The sequence below is a fragment of the Hyperolius riggenbachi genome, chromosome 7 (assembly GCF_040937935.1).
Source record: "Hyperolius riggenbachi isolate aHypRig1 chromosome 7, aHypRig1.pri, whole genome shotgun sequence".
NCBI classification, from domain to species: domain Eukaryota; kingdom Metazoa; phylum Chordata; class Amphibia; order Anura; family Hyperoliidae; genus Hyperolius; species Hyperolius riggenbachi.
In genome coordinates, this window is record NC_090652.1 from 128,727,821 (window position 1) to 128,745,062 (window position 17,242).

General features: G+C 43.3%; 1 protein-coding gene across 1 annotated transcript in view; it reads right to left on the reverse strand.

Annotated features, from left to right (window-relative positions):
* The window catches only part of EEF2KMT (eukaryotic elongation factor 2 lysine methyltransferase), a 49,623-nt gene extending 34,806 nt beyond the window's left edge, over nt 1-14,817 (reverse strand). The window contains exons 1-3 of the mRNA XM_068246830.1: nt 14,681-14,817; nt 6,638-6,696; nt 1,147-1,240 (exon numbers count right to left, since the gene is read on the reverse strand). Of these exons, the coding sequence (XP_068102931.1) occupies nt 1,147-1,230 (84 nt within the window). The 5' untranslated portion in view covers nt 1,231-1,240; nt 6,638-6,696; nt 14,681-14,817. The remainder of the gene's footprint in view (nt 1-1,146; nt 1,241-6,637; nt 6,697-14,680) is intronic.
* Between the last annotated feature and the right edge of the window lie 2,425 nt (nt 14,818-17,242).

The following is a 17,242-nucleotide window of genomic DNA, read 5'->3' on the forward strand; positions in this document are numbered from 1 at the left end:
TAACAGGTGGCAACATCTTTACTGTTGGCAGGTAATCTCTGTGGGAGGTTTGTTGTTTACTGATAGTTGTACAGCCAGTATAAAATATAACTTGTCTGCCATAATGCTGGGGGAGGGGCGGTATTCTAAACATCACTGGGAGGACAGGGTTGCATACCAATATTGGGCAAAACTGGATACAGCTATTGCTCTGAACATATGATTTGATCCTTTGACAAAGGTTCGAAACCTGGTTCAAGCCAGTACATAAAACAGTAGGGAGTCTTTGGGCAAAGCTTTCTTATGATCCTGGTTGCCCACGGAGCACCCTAAGTGGCTGCAGCCCTGTAGAGTTTGAGTCTGCCAGGGTAAAAGCACAATATAAATGTTCTGTGTCTTGTCTCTATATAGAAATAGCAAGTATTTCTGATGCTGAAACCAGGAAAAAATGTTGTATAAGTAGTTATACTGAATAATTTACTACAGTCTACTGTATGTTACTACAATGCCTCTTTAACAATTGTCATAGAGTCAACCCCATAGTTATGTAACAAAAAAAAACAATGAAAAAAAAAAATGGGGTGGGGAGTTGGCATCAATTCATGGCTCCCAAGTCAATCGCTTTCCCTGGAAACATGAATATATCCCACAAGCAGTGTTCTCCCCAGGCTCTTTTAGCCGGGTGCTTCACCCGGCTAGTTTTGGTGAGCACCCGGCTGTCATGGGCTCACCACGTCCTATTCTGTAAGCAGAGTTGGACACAGAAGCACCAAGCCTGCATTCTCTCATCACGCCCCACCTGGATACTTTTTTAAGCCACCCGGCAACTTTTTCATACCAACCGGCTGGAAAAAAATTCTGGGGAGAACAAGTAATCTTGGTAACCATGGTCCCGAATTACCAGTTTTGTCCAGGGTTGCAGAACACAATTCAGTGTTTTCCCCAGGCCTTTTTAGGCAGGTGCCCCACCTGGCTAGTTTTGGTTAGCACCCAGCTGTCATCGGCTCACCTCTGCTGTAAGCGTAATTGTGCAGAGAAGAGCTAGCCCAGCTTTCTCTCATCTCACCTCACCCGGCTACTTTTTCATACCCCCCGGCTGGAAAAAAATTAATTATGAAAACCCTACCCATGTAAAAAAAAGGGAAGCTGAAGTGGGAGGAATCTTACCTGCCATGGCAAGGATCCAACTCGCCTGCAGCACAAGAAGGATTGCTGGAATGTGGCACACAACGAATTCTCAGTGATATCCATAAGGTGATCACTAGATGAAAAACAAAAAACCCCATATTACTCATTATGCTTCGCGGCATTAAAGCCACAATCCAGGCACAATTATTTATAGCATCTAATAGGTTTTATTAACGCTTGCACAAGTTTAGTAGAAAAAAAAAATATTTTTTTTTTTGTACAAGAACAATGGAAAATATCCGCCGCACCAATTTACTGAGATATATTATAATTATATATATATATATATATATATATATATATATATATATATATATATATATATATATATATATATATATATATATATATATATATATATATATATATACATACATACATACATACATACAGTGGAGGAAATAATTATTTGACCCCTTACTGATTTTGTAAGTTTGTCCAATGACAAAGAAATGAAAAGTCTCAGAACAGTATCATTTCAATGGTAGGTTTATTTTAACAGTGTCAGATAGCACATCAAAAGGAAAATCGAAAAAATAACCTTAAATAAAAGATAGCAACTGATTTGCATTTCATTGAGTGAAATAAGTTTTTGAACCCTCTAACAATAAAAGACTTAATACTTAGTGGAAAAACCCTTGTTTGCAAGTACAGAGGTCAAACGTTTCTTGTAATTGATGACCAAGTTTGCACACATTTTAAGAGGAATGTTGGTCCACTCCTCTTTTCAGATCATCTCTAAATCCCTAAGGTTTCGAGGCTGTCTGTGCAACTCTGAGCTTGAGCTCCCTCCATAGGTTTTCTATTGGTTTAAGGTCCGGAGACTGACTAGGCCACTCCATGACCTTAATGTGTTTCATCTTGAGCCACTCCTTTGTTGCCTTTGCTGTATGTTTTGGGTCATTGCCGTGCTGGAACACCCATCCACGACCCATTTTCAGTTTCCTGGCAGAGGGAAGGAGGTTGTCGTTCAGGATTTCACAATACATGCCTCCGTTCATTTTCCCGTTAATGCGATTAAGTTGTCCTGTGCCCTTAGCAGAAAAACACCCCCAAAGCAAAATGTTTCCACCCCATGCTTGACGGTGGGGACGGTGTTTTGGGGGTCATAGGCAGCATTTTTCTTCCTCCAAACACAGCGAGTTGAGTTAATGCCAAAGAGCTCTATTTTGGTCTCATCAGACCACAGCACCTTCTCCCAGTCACTCACAGAATCATTGAGGTGTTCATTGGCAAACTTCAGACGGGCCTGCACATATGCCTTCTTGAGCAGGGGGACCTTGCGAGCCCTGCAGGATTTTAATCCATTGCGGTGTAATGGGTTTCCAATGGTTTTCTTGGTGACTGTGGTCCCTGCTAATTTGAGGTCATTTACTAACTCCTCCCGTGTAGTTCTAGGATGCTTTTTCACCTTTCTCAGAACCATTGACACCCCACGAGGTGAGATCTTGCGTAGAGCCCCAGAGCGAGGTCGATTGATGGTCATTTTGTGCTCCTTCCATTTTCGAACAATCACACCAACAGTTGTCACCTTCTCTCCCAGCTTCTTGCTAATGGTTTTGTAGCCCATTACAGCCTTGTGCAGGTCTACAATTTTGTCTCTGACCTCCTTGGACAGCTCTTTGGTCTTTCCCATGTTGGAGAGTTTGGAGTCTGCTTGATTGATTGATTCTGTGGACAGGTGTCTTTTATACAGGTTACTAGTTAAGACAGATGTCCTTAATGAGGGTGACTAATAGAGTAGAAGTGTCTAACCACTCTGTGGGAGCCAGAACTCTTAATGGTTGGTAGGGGTTCAAAAACTTATTTCACTCAATGAAATGCAAATCAGTTGCTATCTTTTATTTAAGGTTATTTTTTCGATTTTCCTTTTGATGTGCTATCTGCCACTGTTAAAATAAACCTACCATTGAAATGATACTGTTCTGAGACTTTTCATTTCTTTGTCATTGGACAAACTTACAAAATCAGTGAGGGGTCAAATAATTATTTCCTCCACACACACACACACACACACACACACATATACATACATACATATATATATATTTAGAAAAAAACGAGGAGTTGCAGCACACGGCTCTTTATTGAGCAACAATAAATCATATACAGGCAAACGTTTCGGTCGTTCCACAGCCTTCCTCAATGCCAAATGAATCAATACATCATATGCAAATATATACCTGTGCATTCACGTTTTCATCCCATAGCATATCACCTATAACATTAAAAAAGATGTGTCATAAATATAGATGGAGGTCGAAGTTCCTATTCAAACCATGTGGGTGTAGGGACCCCAATTTGTGGATCCACATGACCTCCCTCTTTTTGAGGAGCAGAACCCGATCGCCCCCTCTTTTTGGTTTAGGTATATGATCTATAATCATGAATTTGAGATCCACATCTCTATGTCCCATGGAGCGAAAATGTCTCGCTACCGGGAGATCAGAAGTGCCTCCCCTGACAGAGCTCCTATGCTGACAGATGCGGTCTCGCACCTTCTGTGTGGTTTCCCCGATATATTTCAAGCCACAAGGACAAGTCAGCAAATAAACGACAAAGGTGCTCTGGCAGGAGAGGAAATGTCTGATCTGAAAGTTCTCCCCCAAAACACATCCCTTGATCATATGCTGGCATACGCTACACGAGAGGCACGGAAATGATCCTTTGCATTTTGGACCCAAAATCATCATGGGGTACTTGACAGTCGAAGGCAGCAGATGGCTGACAAACTCTCAGAGGCTCCTCGAGGTGCACGTCTGCCCTTTGTGTGCCAGTTTCATAGTTATTCCAACAAAGTTTTTTCCAGCATAAAGAGACACTGGCACATACTTGGCAGTGCGTACCCCGAGGTTCCTGAGTTTAACTCACCTCCAATACCTGCCTATAGACGCAATGAAACTATAGGCAGTAGATTGGTTAGGGCTTACAATCCTCCCTCTGTATCAGAGACCATTAGTTTTTTGGGTCCAAAACGCAAGGGATCATTTCCGTGCCTCTCGTGTAGCGAATGCCAGCATATGATCAAGGGATCTGTTTTTGGGGAGAACTTTCAGATCAGACATTTCCTCACCTGCCAGAGCACCTTTGTCATTTATTTGCTGACTTGTCCTTGTGGCTTGAAATATATCGGTGAAACCACACAGAAGGTGCGAGTCCGCATCTGTCAGCATAGGAGCTCTGTCAGGGGAGGTACTTCTGGTCTCCCGGTAGCGAGACATTTTCGCTCCATGGGACATAGAGATGTGGATCTCAAATTCATGATTATAGATCATATACCTAAACCAAAAAGAGGGGGCGATCGGGTTCTGCTCCTCAAAAAGAGGGAGGTCATGTGGATCCACAAATTGGGGTCCCTACACCCACATGGTTTGAATAGGGACTTCGACCTCCATCTATATTTGACACATCTTTTTTAATGTTATAGGTGATATGCTATGGGATGAAAACGTGAATTGGACGACATGGATTGGACACAGACATAGAGAATTGGATTATGGACTGTAATTGGATGAGATAAGTGTGAATTTAACACTTATGACTTAATGTATACATTATTTCTTTTGTCTCCCTTTAAGGGGTGGATACTTCCATTGTCATTTCCTGTCTGCACAGGTATATATTTGCATATGAGGTATTGATTCATTTGGCATTGAGGAAGGTTGTGGAACGACCGAAACGTGTGCCTGTATATGATTTATTGTTGCTCAATAAAGAGCCGTGTGCTGCAACTCCTCATTTTTTTCTATATGATTCAGAGGGATTGGGCTCCCTCAGTTGGGGGCATACACATATAAGGGACTACCTGAGTGAACTGCTGATACCTATAAGCAGTAGGCTAACTATATACCAGCAGTCTGGGCTTTCAGTGGCATAAGCAGAGGATTTGTATACAGACTGTCTTCTGCTTACCGAATGGCTCAGGCTGGATTCACAGTGGTCAGTTGCATAACACATATGAGAACTGCAATGGAGACTGGACATACAATAGGCTTTAATACAAAGCCTGCAAGTAGTAAGTTAGACTAATGCAATCCATTACAACAAAGTGCTGTGAACAGGCCCAGAGAATTGTATGGGCAGTGAGTTGACAAGCAGAATTATTCTACAACACAACCGAGCACTAACTTTCACGTTATTATTTAGTTATCTCCATGTACAAAATATATGTACAGTACCGTTTTTGGTTATTGCTTATTTTTATTATGTGTTTTAGTATTGTATGGACTGTTGTAAGTAGTTTAAAGAAGTCATCAAGCAAAAAACCCTCCCCCCGCTCTACTTACCCAGCCCCTTGCAGCCGACATGTCCCACGCAGCATCTCCTCTCGCAGCCGTTGACCCAGGGTCCCCACCAGTGCAGAGACCAACCTCGAGGTCGTCCTCTACTGTGCCTGTGTGAGCGGCGCTGTCAATCAAGTCCACGTTGTCTGCAGTGTACTGCACAGGCGGACAACATGGACTTGATTGACAGCGTCGCTTGTGCAGGCACAGTAGAGGTCGGCCTCTGGGCTGGCGGCTGCGAGCGGAGATGCTGCATGGGACATGTCGGCTGCAGGGGGCTGGAGGAAGCCCCGGGTAAGTAGAGGGGGGGGGAAGTTTTTCTGTAAAGGTTATTATCCTGTTGCTTATCTTTTAGAACAGAGAGGAAGTCCTGGGTTTAAGTATGCTCTAATCATTCATCCAAGTTTCACTATGTTTAACACATGGCTCAATTTAGAAAACAAATTCCTGGAATGTAACCTGTTTGTAAGTAGGGACCACCTGTATTCGGGAGTGATGCATCATGGGAAAATACCTGACTCGAATTTGAATTATTTAATCTAATCACAGAGGTATATTCTGTGCAATGGTGCATACCTTTGTGCACTGTCCATTACTCTGTGTGCTACCCCCGGTCCCTGTAATTCACAGCAGAAAAGTTTGACTTTCAGAGAAAGTCAAACTTTAAAATAGGAAGAGGCGGGCTTCTGGGCCCACTAAACCCACTCCCAAGTGTCCTTGGTGAAGATTTTGATGCTGACAGCACCATTTTCAATATGGAGATGCCAGATTTTGGAAAGGAGTGGCTGCAGAACGGGAAACCTGAGGGGTGTCAAAAGATGCCAGATGGGGTTTATTTTACAGGTTTGTTTTCAGGTCAGATGTCCTTTAAAAGTGAATTGGAAATACCTTATATTTTAACCAACTCACGCCATAGGCTGAGTGCTAATGATGTGTGCATGTGCGCTCCTGTGGCGAGCATGCACTTTGGCAGAATGGGCCTTTATTTAAACATTCTATTTGCACTAAACACATGTCCATCTTCCAGGAAATGGTTAAAAAGGCATAATAATATTTAGCATCACGTTTTAGTCTCTTTAAGCCCCTTATTCTCTTCTAGTGGTTCTAGGTCACCCATGAGCTGAGTACACTGTACTTTTCTTCTTCTCAAAGTAAAATCATGTTTGTAAATTCAGAATGACTCTTACCAGTAATGGGACTTGATGAAGTCCACCACAACAGGGGACAGAGGGATGGCTCCTCCCACCTAAAAGGAACAGGAAGCACAGATTTAAAAGTCACATCCTCACAAAATGTTTGCATATCATCTTTATGTATGTGCACAACTTATCATAAACTATGAAATGCAAATAACTCCAAGTTGATACAGAATTATGAATTTTTATGCAATTTAATCAAATTAAGCAGAGGTGGGGTTACACTGGTCCATTTTCAAACTGCACTGATAAAAAATAAAAACATTCACCATTCCTACTTACTGTATTACCCAGGGCTGTGGAGTCGGTACAAAAATCATCCAACTCCTCAGTAACCACTGACACCAACTCCAGGTACCCAAAATTGCTCTAACTCCTCGACTCTGACTCCACAGCCCTGGTATTACCTAAGGAAAGGAACTAGACCTGCTTTGGAGGACTGCATGGAAATCCCTTTACCGATAAGAGTAAAGATGCGTGGTCAAAAGGGGGCAAGACCCCAGTGGCAGTGTCTATGCAGGTGGCCTAGAAAACTCCCCAAGTTCCATCATCTCCAGGTGCCCATACTCCATGGACCGGCGTGTGCCTGTACATGTCACTGGGTCAAGGGATATAGGCACCAGGAGATCAGCAAAGCACACAGGAAGGAGCGTGCCAGCCAGATATACGAGTATGACTTCGCTCTGCGGTGCCAATACTCTGCTGGGCCCTGGAGAGAGCAGCATTAGCAGGTAGAAGCCTAGGGTAGTGGTACTGTTGATTTCTAATAAACTTAATGCTGAAAGCTATTTTTTAAAAAAATTGATGTGCAGTGTGTGACAGCAATAAATCCCTCTGATCGGATTTTGATCAGAGGGGAATCTATCGTTTAGAGTCTATCAGTGTATGGCAGGATTTATTCTACATTTTCCTACTATGAAGGTGATGGAGAAATTCCAGATTATTCCCACTCAGGACTGGAGCACAGCAGACAACACCTTTCATTCAAAGGCCAGATCTTTGTTTGTTAGAACATCTAGAGACCATACATGTCAAACTCCGGCCCGAAGGCCAAATTTGCCCCTCAGAGCCATTAAATTTGGCCCTCAAGTGGTTTCCCCACTTCACATTATGTTTGGCCCACTGTACACAGACCAGGGAAGCCATATGGGGAGGTAGGGGGAAAGCACTAAACACTAGGAAACTGTGAGGGGGAGGGTGGGGGGGGGGGGGTCTCTAGACACCAGAGAACTGTATAGGGGAAGGAGGACTACTAGACACCAGGAAACTTTATAAGGGAGGAAGATGGCCAGTAGACATTGAGGTTGACCCGCGACTAGGTCCCAGTGTACAATTTCGGTCCACTTTGTATTTGAGATAGACACCCCTGATCTAGACAATAATGTTTAAAGAATGTATTGAAGAATGACCATGCTGCTGCTTTGCAAATTTGCACTACTGAGGTGAAAACTCTTTCTGCCCAAAAGGAGACCATTCTAGTAGAGTGGCCTTTCAAACTGACAATAGGAACTAGGTTTGTATGTTTATAGGCAAGACTGAGGACTTGTTTTAACCAATTAAGTGTATTGTAGAATTAGATGTCCAGTAGCCAGTAAATGCTCCATAAAATTGTAGAGGACTATCCTTTCTCCCATCTTTAGCCCTGTTTACATAGGTAAGTACACACTTCCTGGAATCTAAGATGTTCAGTTCTGAAAGCAAAAGGAGGTCCAACCTGGAACTAGCAAGGTGCACCTAATAAAGTGGCCAGTGAGTGTATATTTTAGGGCAGAGTTACCCAACCCTGTCCCGAAGGCCCACCAACAGTGCATGTTTTGCAAAAAAACCACACACAATCACAGGTGGGGCAATTAGTGTATCAGCAGAGCTGATTAACTACCTGTGTGGCTTTCCACAAAACATGCACTGTTGGTGGGCCTCGAGGACAGGGTTGGTGCACACTGTTTAAAGGTAACAAAATGGCCAGAAACAGTGCATTCATTGTGGTATGTTAGTTTACGTTAAAGGGAACACGAGGTAAGAGGGCTCTGAAGGCTGCCATATTCATTTCCGTTTAAAGGATTCTAGTTGTCTGGCAGCCCTCCAGATCCTGTGTCTCAGTACATTTAGCCATAGATCCTGAACAAACATGCAGCAGATCAGGTACTCCAACTCAGCTGACTCGGGTTTTACTGGATTAGCCATATGCTTGTTCCAGGGTTTTGACACTTATGCCAGAAAATCAACAGGGCTGCCAGGCAACTGGCATTGTTTAATAGGAATAAATATGGCAGCCCCCATATCCCTCTCACCTCAGATTCTCTCTAAACCATCTCGCCAGAGGTGTCTGTGGGCTCCAAGGTTCTGCTTTTCCCCCTATTCCAGAAACCTTTAGGCCTTGTTCTCACTCTACAGTAGAATCCATTTCTAGTTAACCCCAAAGGACCAGGAAAAGTAGTTTATAATATCAGAATTTTACTATATCATGTATGGTCATACATTTTATATGTATAGGAGATGCATTTTCTGGGACCTGAGGACTGATTTTACTATATCCAGAGGTTTACTATATCAGAGTTTACTATAATGGGATTCTACTGTGCGCGTTACCATGTGCATTTCTACAGTGCGTAGGGTGTGCAATACACAAGAACATCAGAACTTTATGCACTGTGCAGCAGTGTAATGCGATATCACACAAGCATTTTCAGCAAAACGCAGCACTGACTCCATTCACTGTAGTAAATGGGATCAGCACAGACCGTCTACGATCGCTTGCTTTACATTCTGAAACATGGTACGGGCAGCACGGTGGTTAGTTAGTAGTGGTTAGTAGTTAGTTAGTGGTTAGCTCTCTCGCCTTGCAGCGCTGAGTCCCTGGTTCAAGTCCCTGCCAGGGCACTATCTGCAAAGAGTTTGTATGTTCTCTCCGTGTCTGCGTGGGTTTCCTCCGGGCACTCCGGTTTCCTCCCACATTCCAAATACATACGGATAAGTTAATTGGCTCCCCCTAAAATTGGCCCTAGACTATAGTACTTACACTACATAATATAAACATATGGCAATGGTAGGGATTAGATTGTGAGCTCCTTTGAGGGACAGTTAGTGACAATAGAGATATAGATTATATATATATATATATATATATATATATATATATATATATATATATATATAGATAGATAGATAGATAGATAGATAGATAGATAGATAGATAGATAGACACACACTGTACAGCGCTGCGAAATATGTCGGCGCTATATAAATACTTAATAATTAATAATAATAATAATAATGGCCATCTGCTTTGTTAGAGTGAACAAAACCTTAATCTCCCTTCCTGATCCTGTCAACTGGAAGTAGCTACTGTAATTAACAAGAGCATATGGTTGAGCATGTGAGAGTTAATGAACTGGGCATTGCTCAGTACCCAGTAACAAGCTCATCTAAACTGGGAATGCACTAGGAGTTATCCAACCACACATGACTAGAACAAGTAAGCACTTGTGCATGGGCGGTTCATGAACTTGCACATGACCAGTGCCAGTGTTCTCCCCAGGCTCTTTTAGTCAGGTGCTCCACCCGGCTAGTTTTGATGACCACCCGGCTGTCATCTGCTCAACTCCACCTCTGCTGTAAGCAGAAATGTGCAGAAAAGCATGGCCCTGCCTTCTTTGACCTCTCCCCATCCGCCTACTTTTTCATGCCACCCGGCTGGAGAAAAAATTCTGGGGAGGACACTGCAGTGCCCCAGATGAGTTTGATAACAGGATGGGAATATCTGGTCCAGCGTCAGAAGCAAAGATGGAGGATGGGGTGCTCTGGGGTTACAATGGACACCTATGGAACGGTGTTTTAAAATAAGCTAATATACCACTTTGTGGTAAGAACTTTTTCTTGATTTAGGTTTGCTTAACCTCCCTGGCGTTCTATTAAAATCGCCAGGGAGGCTGCGGGAGGGTTTTTTTTAAATTAAAAAAAAAGTATTTCATGCAGCCAACTGAAAGTTGGCTGCATGAAAGCCCACTAGAGGGCGCTCCGGAAGCGTACTTTCGATCGCCTCCGGCAATCGAAAGTAACAAGATAGGCCGCCATGGCGACGAGCGGAGTGACGTCATGGACGTCAGTCGACGTCCTGACGTCAGAGCCGCCCGATCCAGCCCCTAGCGCCGGCCGGAACTGTTTGTTCCGGCTGCGCTGGGCTCGGGCGGCTGGGGGGACCCTCGGAGCGGCGGCGATCGGGCAGCACACGCGGCTGGCAAAGTGCCGGCTGCGTGTGCTGCTTTTTACAAAATTGATATCGGCCCAGCAGGGCCTGAGCGGCGACCTCCGGCGGCATACCCCGAGCTCAGCTCGGGATTACCGCCAAGGAGGTTAAAAGATACATCCAAGGAGAATAAAAAAACAAAAGTCCACTTACCTGGAGCTTCCTCCAGCCCCTGGCAGCCGTCCTGTGCCCTCGCCGCAGCTCCCGGTCTTCTCCGCCAGGTTGGCTTTCAGGTCGGCTTCTTCTGGGTGGTTGCTCTGACGTCATCAGGACGGTACTGCACAGGTGCAGAACTGCTGCGCCTGCGCAGTACAGTCTTGATGACGTCAGCGCGACCACGTGACCTGCACGGTGGTGCGCAGAAGAAACCAACCTGGCGAGGTTGGCATCTGCAGCGGAGGAGACCTGGAGCCACCAAAGCTGCGGCAAGGGCACAGGACGGCTGCCAGGGGCTGGAGGAAGCCCCAGGTAAGTGGATTTTTTGTTTTTTATTCTCCTTGGATGTATCCTTTAAAGCTCCCATCCTCTGGCATTTTCCCACATCCACCTGGCAGTCACCATTGCCATGAGAACCCCCAGAACATTAACTTGTTTCATTCATTAATCTAAGTCCCTGGCAGAAAGACCGATGGCTTCTTTGAGAAGCCGCAATCTTTCTGAAGAGAAAAAAAAAAAAAAAAAAAAAAGTTTCCTGTCCTCCCTATACTTTCTGGAAGCGAGAGCATTCACTTCCAGGACTAAAAAAAAAATAAAGAAATTGACTGTGGCCATCTTGTTGCCAAATAGTAAAACTAAATCCACATACATTTTTTTATTAACCATTTACTGACATTCTAACGTATTAAAACGTCATGCCTACCGCTATTAACAGCAACATGACTTTTTAATACGTCCCGCGTTCCCGCCGCTGCTACCGCCGTGTGTGCGCCGCTACCGCCGGGCTTCCGTGCTGGGTGATTGGGGAAGAGGACCGAACGGTCCTCTACCCAATCGCAGTGCCTGGAGTGAATGGACGTGACCGCGAACAGCGGCTACGTCCATTCACAATAACAGGAAATGTAACAATTAAATAAAGTGAAGAAAAAAAAAAAAAGTGAACATTTCCTATGAGTGTTCACTAGCGCCATCTTGTGGCCAAAAAGTATATTACACCTACAAAATACATTCATTTTCAAGTACATACAGATCTTAATAAAATTACACTTCCAACCCTCCCCCCCCCCCCCCCCAAAAAAAAAAAAACACTTGTAAAAAAAAAAAATCAGCTAAAAAAATAAATAAATAGTTGCCTTAGGGACTCCGTTTTGTTAATTTATATTTTATGGGGGGAAATTAATTTTAATTTATTACATAGGGGCTTGTAATTATGGCCAGAATAAAAAAAAAACAGGACAGAAAAATAACACTTATATTTCAAAATAATATACTGTCGCCATACATTGTGATAGGGACATAATTTAAACTGTTTAATAATCAGGACGACTGGGCAAATAAAACGTGTTTGTTTTATCCACAGGAGAATGTTTAATTTTAAAACTATAATGGTTGAAAACTGAGAAATAATGATTTTTCTTCTTTTTTTTTCTGTTTTTCTCATTAAAACGCATTTAGAATAAAAAAATTCTTAGCAAAATGTACTATGCACAGAAAGCCTAATTGGTGGCGAAAAAAACGAGGTATAGATCATTTTCTTGTTATAAGTAGTAATAAAGTTATTAGGGAATAAAAGGGAGGAGCACTGACAACTGAAAATTGCTCTGGTCCGTTAGGATAAAAACCCTTGGGGGTGAACTGGTTAAATAAACACACATTATTACATTTAAAATTAACTGTTTACCTCCTACACCAAAAATTACCCAAATGATGGGGTACCCAAATAATGATATGTTATCATGGGCATGCTCCTCTTTATGCACAAGTGTTGCCGTGACTGCACAGTATGGTGCAGCCTGCCCCAATGGAGCTGTACTTGCACAGATGCAGTACAGCCACGCTTGAGCATGAAGAGGAGCATGGTAGCGAATATAAAGAGGGTCAGGAAAGCAGTGGTCTCTAAAGCGTGAGAAGCCTCTTTTTAGGTAAGTATGCTTAGGTAAGTATCTATTTTATTTATTTTCTGCCACCTGGAGTTCTAACCATAGTGGTACATTAGCTTAGAACTCTGGACCTTCCAGAGGCTTCCCGCATCCTCCTTCAGACCGCTGCCCGAGACCCTCTTTGAAAGCGACTGCGATTCTCATTCAAGTCAATGAGAACCACTGTATAAGTAATCTTGCTGCAATTGATTTTGTCATTCAGGTGAAAATAAATTTCTGCATGCAACTAATGTGCAAAAAGGCACATTGCTTTATGCTGAATACACACCATGAGTTTCCGCGTCGCACGCGTCCGTCGATATGCGTCGATTCGATTATTTCCAAGCGCATTTCGATTATTTTTAGGTCGAATGCCATGTAAAGTATGGCAAATCGAACTAACGATCCATCGAACATGTAGGAAATAATCGAATCGCCGCGTATCAATGGACGCTTTAAACGCGGAAACGCATGGTGTGTAGCCAGCATTATTAAAAAAAAAAAAAAATTCGATCTGGAAATCACATTGCAAAATCGCAATTGTTAAGCACTTTAGCGATTGCTCTGGGAACTGATCCTAATGCTGCATACACACTTGAGATAAAAGTCTTTGGAAAAGGCAAGATCACAGACCAATTATACCCCATTCCATGTAGTATGAGAGCCATACTCTACACAGTCTATTCTATGGAGCTGCACTCCCCATCAGATAAAATCTTTGCAAGATGCTGCACACAAAAATGCTGTACACATTCAAACAGAGCCGGGACAAGGTCCTCCAGCACCCAAGGCTGAGACACCAAAGTGCGCCCCTCCATCCCTGCCACCCCAGCCATCACACACTGATTGCTATTAGACTAAGAGGTGCCACAGGGCCCACAACCTCCCCAACACCTTAATATCTAGTTACATGGCTTGCAGTCACTGCCATGTATCCCCTTTTCTTATTTCTTTCTGCTTCAAACACAATTAGAAATGACAGCTGAATGAATTCTGCGCCCCCTCCTACACTGCGCCCTGAAGCTGGAGCTTCTCCAGCCTATGCCTCGGCCCGGCCCTGCATTCAAAAGATCATTATCTGCAAAAGATCTCTTCCTGCAAAAGATCCATTCCTGCAAAATGCATTCATAGTCTATGAGATCTGCAGATCATCATACACACCTTGTTTAACAGGCAATTATCTGCAGATCAGATCCACCAGGATGGATTTTCAGATCTGCAGATGATTGCCAGATCTGCAGATGAAGTCTGTTAAACAAGGTGTGTATGAGGATCTGCAGATCTCATAGACTATGAATGCATTTTGCAGGAATGGATCTATTGCAGGAAGAGATCTTTTGCAGATAATGATCTTTTGAATGTGTACAGGCATCTTTGTGTGCAGCATCTTGCAAAGATTTTATCTGATGGGGAGTGCAGCTCCATAGAATAGACTGTGTAGAGTATGGCTCTCATACTACATGGAATGGGGTATAATTGGTCTGTGATCTTGCCTTTTCCAAAGACTTTTATCTCAAGTGTGTATGCAGCATACATCAAGCAAATCGATTTTCCTGTCAGCTCCATAAAGCACTGCAGAACACAGAGACTGCTGTATAGTAAAAGAACTACATAAAACAAGCCATTGATAAAGATTAAAGTTGTAAACAGCAACACGTGAAGAAGAGCAGACACGTGGTACGACTGAACTGGACCTGAACAAGGAAAACACACCTCGCGATTCGGGGTTATGTTCCTTCCCCTTCCATCATAGCTGCGCTCAGATCAGATCGATGCCAACAGCCCGACAGAGCTTCCTGTCTCCGTCCTCAGAGCCCTCCCATATTGTTCCACATGTCCGCCTCCGTCCTCAGAGCCCTCCCATATTCCTCCACATGCCCGCCTCCGTCCTCAGAGCCCTCCCATATTCCTCCACATGCCCGCCTCCGTCCAGAGCCCTTCCATATTCTAATCTTCCACAACCACATGCCCGCCTTCGTCCTCAGAGCCCTCCCATATTACTCCACATGCCCGCCTCCGTCCAGAGCCCTTCCATATTCTAATCTTCCACAACCACATGCCCGCCTCCGTCCTCAGAGCCCTCCCGCATATCTGATTCTGCACACACGTGGCCTCCTCGTAGAACACTGAAACACTCCCATCCCTCAGCTCAGCTGCTCTTGTGGAGCTATCGACACAGTTGCGGGCAGGAATGTCAGCCTTTCTGCTGGACGGAAACGTCACATAACTGGCAGGGCATTGCTATTTTGTGCGATGAATGAATAGGGCTGTAGAAAAAGTAACGGGGAAAGCCAGAGGGTAGGCTACACAAGTTAACACTGGCAAAGCACATCTAATTAGAACACCCGCCTACTCCAAGCTAAGGAAGTGGGACTAGGTATGAAGTGCTGGGCTGTGAATTTTATGCCTCACTGCGAGGGCAGGGAAGGTATAATGACTAGATATATACAGGAAAATCCCCTAATTTCAGATGCCCTGACTATCAGAAGTTTACTATATCAGGATTGGTCATGTACTAGTATAATTATACAGACTCGAGTGGCACAAAAAAAAGTTTTAACCATGTATGGCGCAGAAATGACAGGCACCAAGGAGGAATGGAAAGTCTCTCCCCCCAAAAAATCCCTTACCTTCGGCTTCCTCAAGCTCCCTGCAGCCGTCCTGTGCCCTCACTCCCACAGGGGGGCAGTACCTGGTCCAGTGCTCTTCAATTGTTTTTTCCATTAATGACCTAGTATATGCAGTAGAAAGCAATGTTGCTATTTTTGCAGGCAGATGATACAAAGTTGTGCAGAATCATCAACTCTCAGGAGGATAGTGACATATTGCAACAGGATCTGTATAGGATGACTATCAATAGCAGATGAAATTTAATGTTGAAAAATGGTAAGTCATGCATTTTGGTCGTACCAATGGTCTAGCAACATACAAAATAAACGGGATACAGATAAGTACATCAAACTTGGAGGAGGACTTAGGAGTACTCATTGACAACAAGTTAAATAATTGTATTCAATGCCAAGCCACTGCAGCTAAAGCTAATAACATTTTGGGATGCATTAAAAGGGAAATAAAAAATTGTGATGCTAGCATAATATTGCCCCTGTTTAACTCTCTAGTAAGGCCACATCTGGAATATGGAATTCAATACTGGGCACCACGTTACAGGAAAGATATTCTAGTTTTAGAGCAGGTGTAGAGAAGAGCAAGAAAACTGATACTAGGGATGTTAGGTCTCACTTACCAAGAAAGGTTAGATAAACTGGGTTTATTTAGTCGTGAAAAAAGACGCCTTAGAGGAGATCTAATTAACATGTATAAATACGTCAGAGGGCAATTTAAAAGCTTGGCGGATGAGATTTTTGTCACTAGGTTTTTACAAAGGACTAGGGGACATGATCTGCACATGGAGAAAAAACGTTTAGCTATTTATTTAGGAAAGGGCTCTTTGTAGTAAGAGTGATTAAAATGTGGAATGCATAGCCATAGGAAGTAGTTATGGCAAATTCTGTATCTGCGTTTAAAGGGGGCTTAGATGCTTTCCTTGCTTTGAAAGACATCCATGGCTATAATTACTAGGTAATACCCAGTGGTGTTGATCCAGGGATTTTATCTGATTGTCTTCTGGAGTTAGAAAGGAATTTTTTCCCTTTTTGGGCTCATTGGACCATGCCTTGTAAGGGTTTTTCACCTTCCTCTGGATCAACAGGGATATGTGATGGGTGCAGGCTGGTGGTATAATTTCTGGTTGAACTCAATGGCCGTATGTCAACCCAAATAACTATGCAACCCCCACATGCATAGGCTGCTGGTGGGGAAACAAGGACATACAGGTGAGGGAGGTTATGGTTTCCCAACTGGTGGATATGCTAACAGATTTTGAACCCTATTTAGAGGCTTAAAATTGTCAACTTCTTCAGGATTATATGGGATACCTGAATTTGCATTGTAAGCAATATGGTTCGGTTCCTGCTCCCCTTTCTGGGTATAGATTATAAATGCTCAGTAAAGAATATATGCAATGAGTACATGGCTTGTGGACACTGGGGACTGATTTATCAAGACCATGCAAAAAGTACACAGAGTAACCTGTCAGAATAGATTTCTTTTTATAACATTACTAAGAATAGTTTATTTTCTCCTCTGTTTATGTTGGATTCTTATATCACATGTTCAAATTCCATAAATTAGAATGAAAATATGACTAATAGAGAAACCACACGTGATTTTACTGCACGGTGTAAACAAAATAGACAATGATGTTTAAGGCGGCCG